At 46.4% G+C, this 16,719-nt stretch overlaps 1 protein-coding gene across 5 annotated transcripts in view; it reads left to right on the top strand.

Moving 5' to 3' along the window:
• UHRF1 (ubiquitin like with PHD and ring finger domains 1) overlaps nucleotides 1-12,246 on the top strand; it is a 47,911-nt gene extending 35,665 nt beyond the window's left edge. For all 5 annotated transcript variants that reach the window (XM_066275048.1, XM_066275029.1, XM_066275039.1 and 2 more), the window contains exons 14-17: nucleotides 1,168-1,324; nucleotides 1,401-1,558; nucleotides 7,425-7,523; nucleotides 10,719-12,246. In XM_066275048.1, coding sequence (XP_066131145.1) covers nucleotides 1,168-1,324; nucleotides 1,401-1,558; nucleotides 7,425-7,523; nucleotides 10,719-10,865 — 561 coding nt within the window. In that variant the 3' untranslated portion in view covers nucleotides 10,866-12,246. The remainder of the gene's footprint in view (nucleotides 1-1,167; nucleotides 1,325-1,400; nucleotides 1,559-7,424; nucleotides 7,524-10,718) is intronic.
• The last annotated feature ends 4,473 nt before the right edge of the window (nucleotides 12,247-16,719 follow it).

Below are 16,719 nucleotides of genomic sequence, written 5' to 3'. Positions count from 1 at the left end.
GGAAATATTTTTACCACCTGACACTTTGTAGGAAAGCTTGCCTACTCCTTGAGGGAAATAATAAAGATTATAAGATACATTTTTTTAGATCTTTTATTTATTAATTTTTAGAGAGAGGGGAGAGAGAGAGAGAGAAAGGGGGAGGAAGCAGGAAGCTTCAACTTGTAGTAGTTGTTTCCTGTACGTGCCTTGACTGGGCAAGCCTAGGATTTTGAGACTGTGACCTCAGCATTCCAGATTGACACTTTATCCACTGCGCCACCACAGGTCAGGCCAGATTATAAGATACTGTATTGGCTGCATCTGCTGCTAAGCATTTTATGTGCGCTATCACTTAACGCATCATTCTTACCCTGCCAGGGGCAGGTTAGCTCTTCATTCCTGGTAACTGTGGTGTGTGATTATGCCCCAGGCTCCAGAGTTGAGTGAGGGAGGCCTCAGATCTGAGTCTGTCAGGTAGAAAGTGTTAAGGTTGTTCTGTTTTGTTTGTTTGTTTGTTTGTTTGTTTGTTTTCAAGGAAGAGGGGTAGGGTGAGAGACGATAGACAGGAAGGGAAAAAGATGGGAAGCATCAGCTTGTAGTTGCGACACCTTAGTTGTTCATTGATTGCTTCTCATATATTCCTTGACCTGGGGGCTTCAGTTGAGCCAGTGACCCCTTGCTCAAGCCAGTGACCTTGGGGTTTCCAACCAGGGATCTCAGTGGCCCAGTCTGCTCCATCCACTGTGCCTCTAATGGTCAGGCAGAGGTGTTAAGGTATTTTTTGCTTTGTTTTGTTTTAAAGATTGTATTTATTAATTTTAGAGAGAGGAGAGAGAGAAGGGGGGGAGGAGCGGGAAGCATCAACTTGTAGTAGTTGTTTCTTGTATGTGCCTTGACTGGGCAAGCCCAGGGTTTTGAACTGGCGACCTCAGAATTTCAGGTTGATGCCTTATCCACTGCGCCACCTTATCCTGCGTCAGGCAGGATTTTAAGGCTGGTGTAGGGATTGGGGAGGGAGTGACAGTGAGATAAGGGGAGATGGGGGGTGGCAGGAAGTGTGGGGCCAGGGTGGCAAGTATCAGGATGGGACAGTTCCTGGCCCTGGAACTGCCATTGGGAGTCTGGGTCACCCAGGTGGCCCACTGCTCCAGTCTGTTCTCACGGCCTGCCTTTGCCCTCCTACAGTATCCAGAAGGCTACCTTGAGGCCTTGGCCAAGAAAGAGAAGGAGAAAGAGAACAGAAAGAGGGCGGCTGAAGAGGTGGAAGAGGAGGAGGAGGAGGAAGAGGAAGAGGAGGGCTTAATGTCCCCTAGGAAGGGCAAACGGAAGAGCAATTCGGAAGGTGGGTGTCTCTCCAGGGGTAGCCCGTCTTTGTGCCTTAGAAGCTCACCTGCCCTCACTACTCACCTCTGTCTTAGGAGGTGGCAGGACTGGTGCCTGTTCCCCGGGAAGGACACCCAAGAAAACCAAGGTGGAACCTTACAGCCTCACGGCCCAGCAGAAGAGCTTCATCAAGGAGGACCAGAGCAACACCAAGTTGTGGACCGAGATCCTCAAGTCCCTCAAGGATGGGCCGGTGAGTGCCCTCTCTGGCCTAAGCAACCTTCCCCCCTCATTTCTTTTTATGGCAACAAAATAGAGATAAAATATACTGTCCTAACCATTTTTCAGTGCACAGCTCAGTGGCATTAAAGACATTCACATCATCACGCAACAGTCCCCACCATCCATCTCCAGAACTTTTTCACCTTCCCAAATTGAAACTGTCCTCAACAGACATTACCTTCCCATTACCCTCCCCTAGACCCTGACACACCCACCATCTACTTTCTGTCTCGATGGATCTGACTCCTCTAGGGACCTCCTGTATGTAGGATCACACAGTATTTGTTCTTTTCTTTTTTTTTTTTTTTTTTTTTTTTTTTTCATTTTTCTGAAGCTGGAAACAGGGAGAGACAGTCAGACAGACTCCCGCATGTGCCCGACCGGGATCCACCCGGCACGCCCACCAGGGGCGGTGCTCTGCCCCCCAGGGGGCGATGCTCTGCCCATCCTGGGCGTCGCCATATTGCGACCAGAGCCACTCTAGCGCCTGAGGCAGAGGCCACAGAGCCATGCCCAGCACCCGGGCCATCTTGGCTCCAATGGAGCCCTGGCTGCGGGAGGGGAAGAGAGAGACAGAGAGGAAAGCGCGGCGGAGGGGTGGAGAAGCAAATGGGCGCTTCTCCTATGTGCCCTGGCCGGGAATCGAACCCGGGTCCTCCGCACGCTAGGCCGACGCTCTACCGCTGAGCCAACCGGCCAGGGCCATTTGTTCTTTTCTGACTGGCTTATTTTGAAATAAGTGTACTGTCCTCAGGGTTTATCCATATTGTAGCAGGTGTCAGGATGTCCTTTTTAATGCTGAATAATATTTCATTGTCTGGATGAACCACATTTTGTGTAGCCATCATCTGTCAATGGACATTTGATGGGTTGTTTCTATCTTTCGGCTATTGTGAATCATGCTGTTGTGAACACAGGTATGCGACCATCTCTTCTCATCTCTGCTTTCAGTTCTCTTGGGTATATATAGATGCTCCTTGATTTACAACAGGGTTATGTCCCAATAAATCCATCGGAAGTCACATGCATTTGATATATCCAACCTACTAAACATCACAGCTTAGCCTAGCCCACTGTGAATGTGTACAGAACACACACATTAGCCTCTAGTTGGGCAAGTTTTCTTGCTGCTGCCGCCCAGTACCTTGGTTAAGTATCAGACCACATATCACTAGCCTGGGACAAGATATAAATTCAGAATTTGAAGTACAGTTTCTACTGAATGGGTATCACTTTTACAGCATTGTAAAGTTGAAAAATTGTTAAGTCAAACCACCGTAAATTGGGGCTATCTGTACTCAGACGTGAGAATGCTGGGTCACATGATCATTGTGTTCCACTTTCCAATGAAGCACCAACCCAGACGGGTTTTTTTTCTTGTATTCCCTACAACCCAGGCTGTCCTGTGTGTGTGTGTGTGTGTGTGTGTGTGTGTGTGTGTGTGTGAGAGAGAGAGAGAGAGAGAGAGAGAGCGAGCACGCAACAGATAGAGACAGACAAGAAGGGAGAGAGATGAGAAGCATCAGTTCTTCGTTGTAGCACGTTAGTTGTTCAATGATTGCTTTCTCATATGTCCCTTGACTGGGAGCCTACAACAGAGTGAGTGACCGCTTGCTCAAGCAGGCGACCTTAGGTTCAAGCCAGCAACCTTTGGGCTCAAGCCAGCAACCACACACTCAAGCTGGTAAGCCCACGCTCAAGCTGGTGACCGTGGGGTTTCGAACTTGGGTTCTCTGAGTCCCAGTCTGACGCTCTATCCACTGTGCCATCTCCTAGTCAGTCCAGGCTGTCTTTTTTTTTTATCCTCATTCCCTGTGTGGGGTGAGTGACACTGAAAGGTCACTGCAGGTGAGTGGTTTCTTGTCCTTTGGCTGCTGTCCCCACCTGCTGGGAACTGATTCTCCTTGGCCCACGCTCAGATTCAAACCCAAACCATGTGCAATCTGCTGACATCCTTTTCTCCTGGGCCCTTCCTCTTGGTCATTTCATTGTAGGTTCCTCTGCCGAGAGCACATTCTTCTACAGCCCTCCTAGCTCAGTCCCCTCTCCCTGCATGAGTCTCCTGTGGCTGCTCTAACAAATGTCCATAGTCCTGGTGGCTCAAAACAACAGTTATTGTCTATCAGTTCTGGGAGTCAGAAATCCTAAAGAGTTTTTCTTTTCTATAAAATTTATTTTTCAATTACAGTTGGCATTTAGTATTATATTAGTTTCAGATGTCCAGTGTAGTGGTTAGACATATGTATAAACTTATGAAGTGTCCCCCTGGATAAGTCTAGTACCCACCTGGCACCATATATAGTTATTACAATATATTGAATATATTCTCTGTGCTGTACTTTATATCCCATGACTGTTTTGCAACTGCCAATTTGTACTCTTCACCTTTTCATGTGGCCCCCCACTCCGTCACATCTGGCAACTATCAATCTGTTCTCTGTATCTATGAATTTGTTTCTGTTCCCTCCCTCCCTCCCTCCCTCCCTCCCTCCCTCCCTCCCTCCCTTCTTTTCTTCCCCTTCCCCTTCTCTTCCTTTTTTAAGTGAGAGGAAGGGAGATAATGAGACAGACTCCCACATGCACTCCAACCGGGATCCACTAGCAACCCTTGTCTGGGGCCAATGCTCGAATCAACTAAGCTGTTCTCAGCAGCTGAGGCTGATGCTCGGACCAACCGAGCTATCCTCAGTGCCCAGGACCAACGCTCTAACCAATCGAGCTACTGGCTGTGGAAGGAAAAGAGAGAGAGAAGGGGGAGAGGAAGAGGGAGAGAAGCAGATGGTCGCTTCACCTGTGTGCCCTGACCAGGGATTGAACCCAGGATGTCTGTACGTCTGGTCAACGCTCTATCCACTGAGCCAACCAGCCAGGGCCTATTTTGTTCTTTATAGATTCCACATATAAGTGAAATAATGGTTTTTGTTTTATTCAACTTAGCATAAAACTCTCTAGGTTTATCTGTGTTGTTGCAAATGATAAGATTGCATTCTATTTTTTGGCTGAGTAATATTCTGTTGTATGTATGTACTACATGTTCTTTTTTTTTTTTTTTTTTCTGATTTTTTTTTTTTTTTAAGATTTTATTTACTCATTAAAGAGAGGAGAGAGAGAGAGACAAAGAGAAAGAGAGAGAAGGGGGGAGGAGCTGGAAGCATCAACTCCCATATGTGCCTTGACCAGGCAAGCCCAGGGTTTTGAACCGGTGACCTCAGCATTTCCAGGTCGACGCTTTATCCACTGCGCCACCACAGGTCAGGCCTGTACTACATGTTCTTTATCCATTTGCCTATCGATATACACTGGATTGCTTCCATATTTTGGCTACTGTAAATGTTGCTTCAGTGAATATAGGGATGCATATATCTTTTTGAATTAGTTTTGGATTTCTTCTGATAAATACCCAGAAGTTGGATTGCTTGGTCATATGGTAATTCTAGTTTAAAAAAAAAAAATTGGCCCTGGCTGGTTGGCTCAGCGGTAGAGCGTCGGCCTGGCGTGCGGGGGACCCGGGTTTGATTCCCAGCCAGGGCACCAAGGAGAAGCGCCCATTTGCTTCTCCACACCCCCCTCCTTCCTCTCTGTCTCTCTCTTCCCCTCCCGCAGCCAAGGCTCCATTGGAGCAAAGATGGCCCGGGTGCTGGGGATGGCTCCTTGGCCTCTGCCCCAGGCGCTAGAGTGGCTCTGGTCGCAGCAGAGCGAGGCCTCGGAGGGGCAGAGCATCGCCCCTGGTGGGCGTGCCGGGTGGATCCCAGTCGGGCGCATGCGGGAGTCTGTCTGACTGTCTCTCCCTGTTTCCAGCTTCAGAAAAATACAAAAAAAAAAAATTATTATTATTTTTTAATTTTTATTTTTTTGTGACAGACAGAGAGAGATAGGGACAGACAGACAGGAAGGGAGAGTGATGAGAAGCATCAATTCTTTGTTGTGGCACCTTAGTTGTTCATTGATTGTTTTCTCATATTTGCCTAGACTGAGGCGGGGGCTACAGCAGAGCAAGTGACCCCTTGCTTAAGCCAGTGACCTTGGGCTCAAGCTGGTGAGCCTTGCTCAAACCATATGAATCTGCACTCAAGCCTATGACTGCAGGATTTCGAATCTGGGTCCCCCGCATCCCAGTCTGACGCTCTATCCACTGTGCAACCGCCTGGTCAGGCCAGTTTTAAAATTTTTTGAGGACCCTTCATACTGTTTTCTTATAGTGGCTGCACCAATTTGCATTCCTACCAGCAGTACATGAAGGTTCCTTTTTTTCCACAACCTCACCAACACTTATTATTTGTTTGTTTATTTATTTCTTTATTTATTGTGTGTGTGTGTGTGTGTGTGTGTGTGTGTGTGTTCCAAAAAGAAAGTTTATTTCAAAAACGCCTGGGTGCAGGCTGGCTGAGACCAGCAAAGAGTGTCAGCCTGTTGATTTATTGATATTAGCCATTCTGACAACTCGGAGGTGATATCTCATTGTGGTTTTAATTTGCATTTCTGTGATGATTAGTGACATTGAACATCTTTTGATATTTCTATTGGCCACCTGTGTGTCCTTTTCGGAGAAATGTCTGTTTAGGTCCTCTGTTCATTTTTAAACCAGAATATTTGTCTTTTTGATGTTAAATTGTCTGAGTTCTTTATATTTTGGATATTAATCTCATCGAATGTATCATCAGTGAATATCTTCTTCCATTTGGTAGGTTGTCTTATTGTTTGTTGATGGTTTCCTTTGCTCTGCAAAAACTTTTTTAGCTTTTTATTTTATTTTGTTTTATTGTTTTAATTTTAGTGAGAGAGGGAAGGCAGAGACAGACTCCTGAGCAGGCGCTCCAACTGGGATCCACCTGGCAAGCCTGTTAGGGGGCTATGCTCTGCCCATTTGGGGCCCTTGCTCCATTGCAACTAGGAGCCATTTTTTAGTGCCTGAGGCAGAGGCCATGGAGCCATCCTCAGCACCAGGGCCAACTCGCTCCAATTGAGCCTTGGCTGTGGGAGGGGAGAAGGATGGGGGATGGTAGAGAAGCAGATGGGTGCTTCTCCTGTGTGCTCCGACTGGGAATTGAACCCGGGACATCCACATGCCGGAATGGCACTCTACTGCTGAGCCAACTGGCCAGGACCAAATTTTTTAGTTTAATGTAGTCCCCCTACCTCAGGATCCTTAATTTAATCCAGTCTGAAGAATTTCTTTTGCTATGGAAGGGATATACACAGATCCTGGGATTCAGATGTGATATTTTGGGGGCTGTGGTTAATTAGCCATACCTCCTTTAGGTCACCTTCTCTGCAGAGTATTTTCTGACTGCCTGCATTTTGGGCTGGCCCCTCCCAGGCTCCCTGCTGTACTTCCCAGCCTCGTGTCATTCCTCTTTTTAATCTTTCCGTGTTTTATTCCTCCCCTCCCCCCCCACAGGGCTCCAAGCTTCATAGCTCCATAGGGTTCTTCTGTTTAATCCACTGCTTGACCCTGGTGCCTTGGAGGCACAAATAAGTCGCTCAGCACTAATTATTGAGCAATGCAGATCCACACTCTCAGATATTAGCTAATAAAGCCAGCTCTTGACTCTGACCCTGGTTGTCCCACTCAGCACTGTTGAGGCTGTGACCCTGCCCAGCTATGCCTATCACTGGGTCCTGGGCAAGGCCCACACTTATCTGAGCCCCTGCTTTCTCATCTTAAAATGGGGACCACAACCATTTCTGTCTGTTGGGATAGGGGTAGGAGGATTAATTTTGAGGACTCAGGGCAAGGCTCTAGCAGAGAGCTCTGTTTTCTGAGGATTCCATCAACATGGTTGTTCATTCTGGTGTGAGATTCTGCTGGTCTCATGTGCCCTCTTTACTGGTTTCAGAAATTCCTGAGTAAAGTGGAAGAAACGTTCCAGTGTATTTGCTGCCAGGAGCTGGTATTTCGCCCAATCACCACCGTGTGCCAACACAATGTGTGCAAGGTGAGAGGAGCAGGAATGGGGGCTGGTCTGCCACGTGCTCAGCGCACAGCTCCAGGCCCTTTGCAGGGCTTCAGTGTCTGTTTTCTGAGTAGCCTCGATTATAGTTGCCTCCTGGCCTTCATCAAGGGATCACATCTCCTTCCCTGCTCTCCACTCTTCCATGCCTCCTTGGTGCTACGGAGTGAAATGCTGACTCTCAGTCCTGACCCCCGAGCCCACCTGCACTGCCTGGTGCTTCAATTTTGCCATGCCGTGTGACTGCAGCACACCGGCCCTTTGTTGTGTGTTGGCTGGTTCTCTCCTGCCTCTGGAACAGTCTCCCCAGCCTTCATATGCCCGGGGGTCCAGGATGGGAGAGGACAGGTGGCAGTCTTGGCCTGAGGTCTGGTCAGAATAAATGACTATAAAGTAGGTGCTAGAGGCATAAGGTGCTTGTCCCTTAGAGGAATGGGAGGAAAGCTTCCTGGAGGAGGGGACCTTAGCCTGTCACCTAAAGAGGGTTTCCAGGAAGCATTCCAGGCAGGTAGAATGGCATGTGCAGAAGTCTGGACAGGCAGGTACATCTTAACAGCTGGGGCCTGTCGGGGACATGGGGCTGCAAGGTGGGCTGTAGGCTTTGCCTGGTGGTCAGTCTTGGGGAAACAATATGATTGAAAGAGAGATGAGGGACTGAGATGAGACTGGACTAGGGTCACTCCTTCAGCACTGAGGACATTGGGGCCAGAACATTCTCTGTGGGTGAGGGCCATTCTGGGCTCTGTTGGGGTTGAACAACCTCCTTGGCCCCCCACCTACTTGATGCCAGGAGCTCCCTCAGTCATGAGAACCACAGATGTTTCTAGATATGGCCCAGTGTCTCCTGGGGTAGAATTGCCCAGTTGGGAAGCCCTGGTCTGTGTAAATGGTTTCTTTGCAGTGTTTTCTGGCCAGAGTCTATCAGTAGGAACTTATTGGGAGTGCAGGCAGATGGTGTTAGAAGGCACTGTCCTTCCTCCTGGTCTCCCTTGGTCTCTGAGCTGCTGGTGATTTTGTTCTCCACCCTGGCCCGCTTCTTCACCTTGGGGCTGTCTCAATCCCTCAAGTGTCACACTAGGGGAGGCACTCAGAGAACAGGAAGCAATTTGGTTGTCAGTTTGGGCTTCACTTTTCTGCTCTTGGGCTCTGCCACCTTATCATGTGGGCTGGTGGAATTCCTTCAGCTGTGTGACCTGGAGGAGAGGCTCAGGATTGGCGGAAGATGCTAAGATGAGGGCTTTGGAGTCATCAGCCAGGTTTGACCCTGCCCCCAGCTCTGCCTCTCCAAGCCTCAGTTGCTGTTCAGTGAAAAGGGATGTAGCAGCACCTTCCTGACCTGCTTCAGGCTCCAGGCAACATGTGCTAAAGTGCTCTGGGCAAGCATACAGAGGGAGGCCTGAGATGCAAGGGAACTTGCATAAGGTCAGGCCTGCCTAGCACTGCAAAAATGGACCAGATTGATGGGGCTTCAGGAAGCAACGTCTCGGGGGTCAGTCATGTGTGTCATTAAAGTGCCAAGGCTGTGAAGGGAGAGGGTACTGGCATTTATGTGTCTTTCCTGTTGGTCCATGCAACTGTAGTTAAATCTGAGAGCCTCAGCATGTGAAGGGTTGTGGAAAAATGGCCCTCCACCCTGATGTCCCAGCACCTGAGTTTTTTATTCTATTAAATTATTTTATTGTAATACAATACACGTAACATAAAATTTACCATCCTAACCATTTTTAAGTGTACAATCCAGTAGTAGTAAGCACACTCATATTGTTGTGCAGCCATCCCCACCATCCATCTTCAGAACTTTTTCATCTTCTCAAACTTAAACTCTGTTCCCATTAAATACTAACTTCCCACCCCCCACCCCCAGCTCCTGGCACCCACCATCTATTTTCTATCTCTATGAATCTAACTCCTCTAGGGACCTCGTATGAGTATTTGTCCTTTTGTGTATGGCTTATTTCACTGAACATAACGAGCATAATATCCTTGAGGTTGATCCACATTGTAGCATGTCAGAATTTCCTTTTGAAGGCCAAATAATACTCCATTGTCTGGATGGACCACACTGTTATCATTCATCCATTGATGGACACTTAGGTTGTCTCTATCTTTTGGATGCTGTGAATCATAGTAACCCAGACCTGATTTTTTTAACGTGGACTCAAATCTTAGTTGTGTTAAGCAGAAAGAGCTACCTTTTGTCTCTGGAATCAAGTTTATAAACTTTATATTGAAAAAAGAATTCAGGAATTAAAAATAAATAGGAAACATATGATCAATATCACCCCATTAAATTTAAGTTCTAATAAAAAAAAGATAATATACAAAAAATAAGTACAAAAAAGTAGGAAACGAAAGCTTCACTGTGCATTCGTGGTCAAATGTGCCATGGTGTCAGCAGGCTTTCCACTGTGTTGACATTTACTCCCTTACCCAGCTGCCTAATGGTATCCTTCAGGTGTGCACACCTATGCAGGTACCTGCATACCTGTGTGCATTGTCTCTGCCCAGGTGGGTGGTGTCTTCTCTGTTTCTCTGATTGGGATGTTGGCTGTCCAGGGCCTATTTCGTAGCTCTGTCTTTTCGTGGCTTAGTTGGAACCCAGAAGTCTGGCTCAGCCTCAGAATTTCTTCTTTTCCCCCTTTATTCTCATTGTCTTAGTTTATTGATCACCTACTGTGTCTTGTCCTATGCTTGGTGCTGGGAGGGTCAGCAGGACATAACTCCAAATCACAGGAAGCAACTGGCCTGTTAGAGATAAACACATTAGCAAATAAGATGATGCCAATGCTGGAAGGTGCTGTTCTAAGGCAAACTGGGGAGATGACAGGACTGGCCACTGTGAGGTTGCTTCAGATAGTCCAGAGGGGTCAGGGGAAGGATCCTTTGAGGAGGTGAGTTGAGCCAAGGCATGAGTGACAACAGAGCCAGAGGACAAACCTGTCAGGTGGTATGACCTCTAAGTACCAAGCCTGGAGGCCAGAATGAGCTTGGCATCGTTGAAGGGTCTTGAGGAGTTCAGGCCGGCAATGGGCAGTAAGTGGTAGAAAGTGAGACTGAGGATCAGGAGGGGTTTCTGGACCTGTGAGAAGTCAGTAATTGCTCTCAACTCCGTCAGTGGGTGGGCAGGGGTGGTGCCGCTGCCATGGACGGCACATCTCACATTCCTGCTCTCTCTCGTAGGATTGCTTGGATAGATCCTTCAGGGCCCAGGTGTTCAGCTGCCCTGCCTGCCGCTACGACCTGGGCCGGAGCTACGTCATGCAGGTGAACCAACCTTTGCAGGCAGTCCTCAACCAGCTCTTCCCTGGCTATGGCAATGGACGGTGATCCTCAAGCACTTCTCGCCGGGCGTTTTTTAAAAACGCATCAGAGGCGTCCTTAGCCCCTCTTGTTTTTAGTGGGCTTAACTTAAACGTGTAGTTTTCCTTTCCTCCCTAAAAAGCTTTGTCTTCCTGGTTTTGTTGTTTTTAATCTAAAATTTTTAGGAATTTGTATTATGGCTCAAAGAAAGAAAGAAATACTTCTCAGTGTTTTATTTTGTTTTTTTATAAAAATATAAAGCCTGCAATGTATCAGCAAAAAATAAGCAAAAATCATTTTCTGAAGATGGAATTAGAAATGACCTGGCCTGAAGACTGCTATGTTCTCATCATCAAGTTTCTGCAAGAAGACATTGACTGCCGAGAACAGTTTTTTCCAGGTTATGTGGGCTTGGCCCCCAAAGCTGAAAGCGAGCGCACCTTCTGACAGCATTTTATCGCCAAAACCCAGCAGGATGGTGCCTGGTAGTGGCCCTGGGTATGGCATGACCCCACTGTCATCCACTAGGACTTTGTTGAAAGGGAAAAAAGAAAAAAAATCCCATTTAGCTCAGTTTCAACTCTGGTCTCAAAACGATCCGCCACCAGTCAGCTTCTGTGGTTAAGACCCACAAGCAGTCACCTGTGTCCCTTGAGCAGAGTTGAGGCCACACAGAAGCTACCTCCATTGGACTCTCCTCTACTTGGGGCTGGGTGTGCAGTCAAACACTGTCTGATTTGGAACGCCGCAGAAGCAGATGCACGAAGCCATGTTCAAGTGCCTTTGGTTCTTTCTTTCTCCCTCCCTCCCTCCCTCCCTCCCTCCCTTCCTCTCTCTCTCTCTTTCTTTCCCTTTCTTTCTTTCTTTCTCTCTCTTTCTTTCTTTTTTTCTAACACAGGGCTCTTTTTTTTAGCACTGAATTATTGAAAACGCCAACCTGATTCTCAGACTAGTCAACCAGTTCTTTCCAAAACTGGGTGAGTGTTTGGGGATAAGTTGAGTTCTGTTCTTCCTTTAAATTGAATTTTTAACTCACCAATTGAGAATTACAAGAGGGAATTTGTTTTTAAAATAAATACCTTTTCTTAATGAAATTTTTTTGTAGTTACTGTATATGTACCAAGAAATTTATAACTTAGGGTTTGTTTTTGTATTTTTTGGAATTAATTGTTAATTTTTCTACAAACTACCAAAGTTTGCAGTTTATACCTCAATAAACAGGGCTATTTTAAATCATATAATTGCAGACAAACTAGAGCAATATTGTTTGAAAGTTTTTTTCCTCTTTATTATTAGATTGTTAATGTATTAGGAAGAAATGACAAAATCCTGTGTAGGCGTTTTCTAAAAGGTTCAATATTCTTTGTCCAGATTCTAGATTTCAGAATAAATGTCTTTTATAGATGTATTTGGCTTTGTCTTCTATTTGCAAATGGCTTTGTCGCCAACTGGGAAATTCTGTCCCTGTTTCATTTTCTCTTCACAAAAACCCCAGAAGACAGACTATCCAAGTAGCATCATCCCTACTTTGCAGGTGAGGAAACAGAGACCTGGAAGATCAAGGTGATGGGCAGTGGTTCTGACTGCTGCTCAGGAGGGGTTTGGCTTTGACCATTTGGGGTCAGCAAACTACAGCTGTGGGATCAAAGCCAGCCTTCCTGTTTATGGGGGGTGGTTACAATCTCACTAATGTGGGTGCTATTGTCCTCATTTACCTTTTTTTTGTGTGTGTGTGCGTGACTGAGACAGATAGGGACAGACAGACAGGAAGGGAGAGAGATGAGAAGCATCAATTCTTCGTTGAGGCACCTTAGTTTCTTCTTTTTTTTAAATTTTATTTATTCATTTTAGAGAGGGGAGAGAGAGAGAGAGAGAGAGAGGAGAGAGAGAGACAGAGAGAAGGTGGGGAGGAACTGGAAGCATCAACTCCCATATGTGCCTTGACCAGGTAAGCCCAGGGTTTCGAACTGGCGACCTCAGTATTTCCAGGTCGACACTTTATCCACTGCGCCACCACAGGTCAGGCGAGGCACCTTAGTTTCTTATTGATTACTTTTTCATATGTGCCTTGACTGGGGAGCTACAGCAGACCTAGTGACCTCTTGCTCAAGCCAGCGACCTTGAGCTCAAGCTGGTGAGCTTTGCTCAAACCAGAGGAGCCCGCGCTCAAGCTGGCGACCTTGGGGTTTCGAACCTGGATCCTCTATCTCCAGTCCGACGCTCTGTCCACTGCACCACCGCCTGGTCAGGCCTCAATAACCTTTGAGGAAACTTAGGCTGCTGTGGTTCCCCACTGGGAGACCAGCGTGGACCTTGAGTCAGTGTCACCATACTGAGTCATCAGTAAAGAAGTTGAATGAACCCTAGAAGGGGTGTCTGCAGGCCTGGGGAAATTTGGGCACACTGGAGGGTATGGGGACTGACAATCTGAAATGCTATTTCCAAAAGTCAGAGGCCAAGGATGTGGGAAGGTTCTGCAGAGGCTATTATTTACATCGACCTATTATTACCTGACGCCTATTATTGACAGGTAATAACATGGGAAGTTATGATTTAACACTCAAAAATGTTCTGCCTCTTTGATTCTTAAAATGTGTCAAGAGTGTCCTTGAAAACATACCATCACAGTGATCATACATGATCTCATGAAATCTCCAATACAGGGATCTATTGAGATAGATTAGTGATGCTGGGGGATAGGGCAGGGGCAGGGGATGCTAGCTGAAGGATTTTGGGTAATGCAAATATCCTAAATTGTGATGGTGGCTCATATACTAGTCCACTGAATGTACATTTCAAATGGGTGAATTGTACAGTATACAAATTATATCAAAAATTTGTCATGGGATATAGAAGAAAGTCCATAGTGTGTCCCCAGGTGGGCCCTACCTGGGGACAGAATACACTGATGTGGGTTCATTGTCAAAATTGTGGAATTTTTGGATGGTTCTCTCATTTTCAAAGTTAATGCCATTGGCCTGACCAGGTGGTGGCGCAGTGGATAGAGCGTCGGACTGGGATGCGGAAGGACCCAGGTTCGAGACCCTGAGGTGGCCAGCTTGAGCCCGGGCTCATATGGCTTGAGCAAAGAGCTCACCAGCTTGGACCCAAGGTCGCTGGCTCCAGCAGGGGGTTACTCGGTCTGCTGAAGGCCCGCGGTCAAGGCACATGTGAGAAAGCAATCAATGAACAACTAAGAAGTCGCAACGCGCAACGAGAAACTGATGATTGATGCTTCTCATCTCTCTCCGTTCCTGTCTGTCTGTCCCTGTCTATCTCTGCCTCTGTAAAAATAAAAAAAAAAAAAAAAAGTTAATGCCATTGTTAAAAATTAGCAAAATCCCAAAAGGTACCCTGGCCGGTTGGCTCAGTGGTAGAGCGTCGGCCTGGCGTGCAGGAGTCCCGGGTTTGATTCCCGGCCAGGGCACACAGGAGAAACGCCCATCTGCTTCTCCACCCCTCCCCCTCTCCTTCCTCTCTGTCTCTCTCTTCTCCTCCCGCAGCCAAGGCTCCATTGGAGCAAAGTTGGCCCGGGCGCTGGGGATAGCTCTATGGCCTCTGCCTCAGGTGCTAGAATGGCTCTGGTTGCAACAGAGCAACGCCCCAGATGGGCAGAGCATCGCCCCCTGGTGGGCGTGCCGGGTGGATCCCGGTCGGGCGCATGCGGGAGTCTGACTGCCTCTCCGTTTCCAACTTGAGAAATACAAAAAAATATAAATAAATAAATAAATAAATAAATAAGAAAAGATCAGGGCCTGACCTGTGGTGGCGCAGTGGATCAAGCATGGACCTGGAATACTGAGGTCGCCGGTTCAAAACCCTGGGCTTGCCGGGTCAAGGCACAAATGGGAGTTGATGCTTCCTGCTCCTACCCCCCTTCTCTATCTCTCTCTGTCTCCTCTAAAATGAAAAAAGAAAAAAAGAAAAAAAAAAAGAAAAAAAGATTAGGCCTCAGGCTGTTTAAGGCCATTATCAGAGTACCTCTGGCCTTTTTTTAAGGAGAGCAATCCCCTACCATGAGATTTGCACCTGTCTGCAAAGACGTGAAGAAAACTAGGGCAACTAGGTGTTTTCCCCAAACTGATTTGTCCTTTGGAAATTCTGGGGGGGGGTGTCCTTTCTACTTTGCATATGGCACTTTCTTAAATGATAGTGATTATACTTTTTTCTCTTAACATTTTATCATGAAAATGTTCAAACAGAAAAGTTGAAAGAATTGTAGTGAACCTTCAAATGTATTCTAGAGTCTATAGTTGTTAAGTTTTTAACATAATAAATGGCATTAAAAAAGAGCCTCCCTGAGCAAAATTAAAAAGTTGACAACCTATTTAGGTGCTCCAATTAAGAAATTAAAATTTCAGAGTCTGCCTGACCAGGTGGTGGCGCAGTGGATAGAGTGTCGGACTGGGATGCGGAAGGACCCAGTTTCGAGACCCTGAGGTCGCCAGCTTGAGCGTGGGCTCATCTGGCTTGAGCAAAAAGCTCACCGGCTTGGACCCAAGGTCGCTGGCTCCAGCAAGGGGTTGCTCGGTCTGCTGAAGACCCATGGTCAAGGCACATATGAGAAAGCAATCAATGAACAACTAAGAAGTCGCAACAAAAAACTAATGATTGATGCTTCTCATCTCTCTCCATTCCTGTCTGTCTGTCCCTGTCTATCTCTGCCTCTGTAAAAATAAATAAATAAAAATAAAATAAATAAAATAAAAAAAAACTATAAAAAAAAAATTTCAGAGTCTGAAATTCAAATACCTGGAATTCACTGTCTCCTTGGAAGTGGGTGGGGGGAGCTTGTATGTGTATGGAAAATTCCTTCATTATTTCACTTTTAACACTGTTACCAGCATCAAATTCCATTTCTCTTTCCACCCTGCAGTTCCTTAGGGGCAGTTAACTATTTCCTATTTTATAAGGTTAAAATTTAACAACATGAGGAATAAATATCCCATGAGGATTAAAAACAAACACCCCAAATGCAAGTCCTCACCACCAACTACTTCCGCCCCCCCAACCTACATGGATCTTTCCTCTTCCAAAGATTGAGTTTTTTTCTGTTTGGAGGTGGCTTTTATCTGCTAGTTGACACCTGTGTCAATGCACAGATACTGATTTCTGTGTGTTTGTTTTCATATGCTGGATACAGAATCCTGGATCCTTTTGCAGCCTTAGAAGGATCTGTAGGGAATCATTCCAGGACAGTACATGCAGATCTACCTTCTTTTTCATTGCTACAGAGTTATAATTCCAGAGTACCCTATGCAATAACTTAATTTACTACGTATACCACAGGGATGTATATTTAGAACAAAACTTTGGAAACAATTGTGATCAAAACATCAGAAACAATTGTATACAGTATTACAGCAAGCATCCTTGAAATGTGCAAGCTCCACAGCCTTTCTAGGGTACATGACCTCCAGGAATATAGTGTAGATGCACTGAAAAAGTTACTTGAAAACGTCCAATTGCCCGGTTTATACTGCTCCCTGCGAAATGGGGGTGTGTCCACACTCCTTTCTGATACGCAATAATAATGATGGTAATAGCAAACCTTAATTAAATGTTCACTATGCGAAGCCATATGGTCAAACCTTTTACGTGCCTCTCCCCACTTAATTATGGCAATATTTGCAGGAGAGGGTCAGGCAGTGGTTTGTGTGTGTGTGTGTGTGTCCATCAAATCCATTACACCGGAAAAGCTGAGACCCAGCTAAATTACTTCGCTGGAGGCCACCCACGGAGAGGCGTGGAGCTCAGCTTTGCTTTGCACCTAGGTCTAATAACACCAAACTCCTTGCCTTCCGAACGTTTTAGAGAACTCAGGGGAAGGTACCTAATTTCATTCTGAAGACCTTGCCTCCTTTGCAAAGGTTTATTGATT

Source organism: Saccopteryx bilineata, chromosome 1 (genome assembly GCF_036850765.1).
Source record: "Saccopteryx bilineata isolate mSacBil1 chromosome 1, mSacBil1_pri_phased_curated, whole genome shotgun sequence".
Taxonomy (NCBI): domain Eukaryota; kingdom Metazoa; phylum Chordata; class Mammalia; order Chiroptera; family Emballonuridae; genus Saccopteryx; species Saccopteryx bilineata.
Note: the sequence above shows the minus strand (reverse complement) of the source record. Positions and strands in the feature narration are given on the sequence as shown.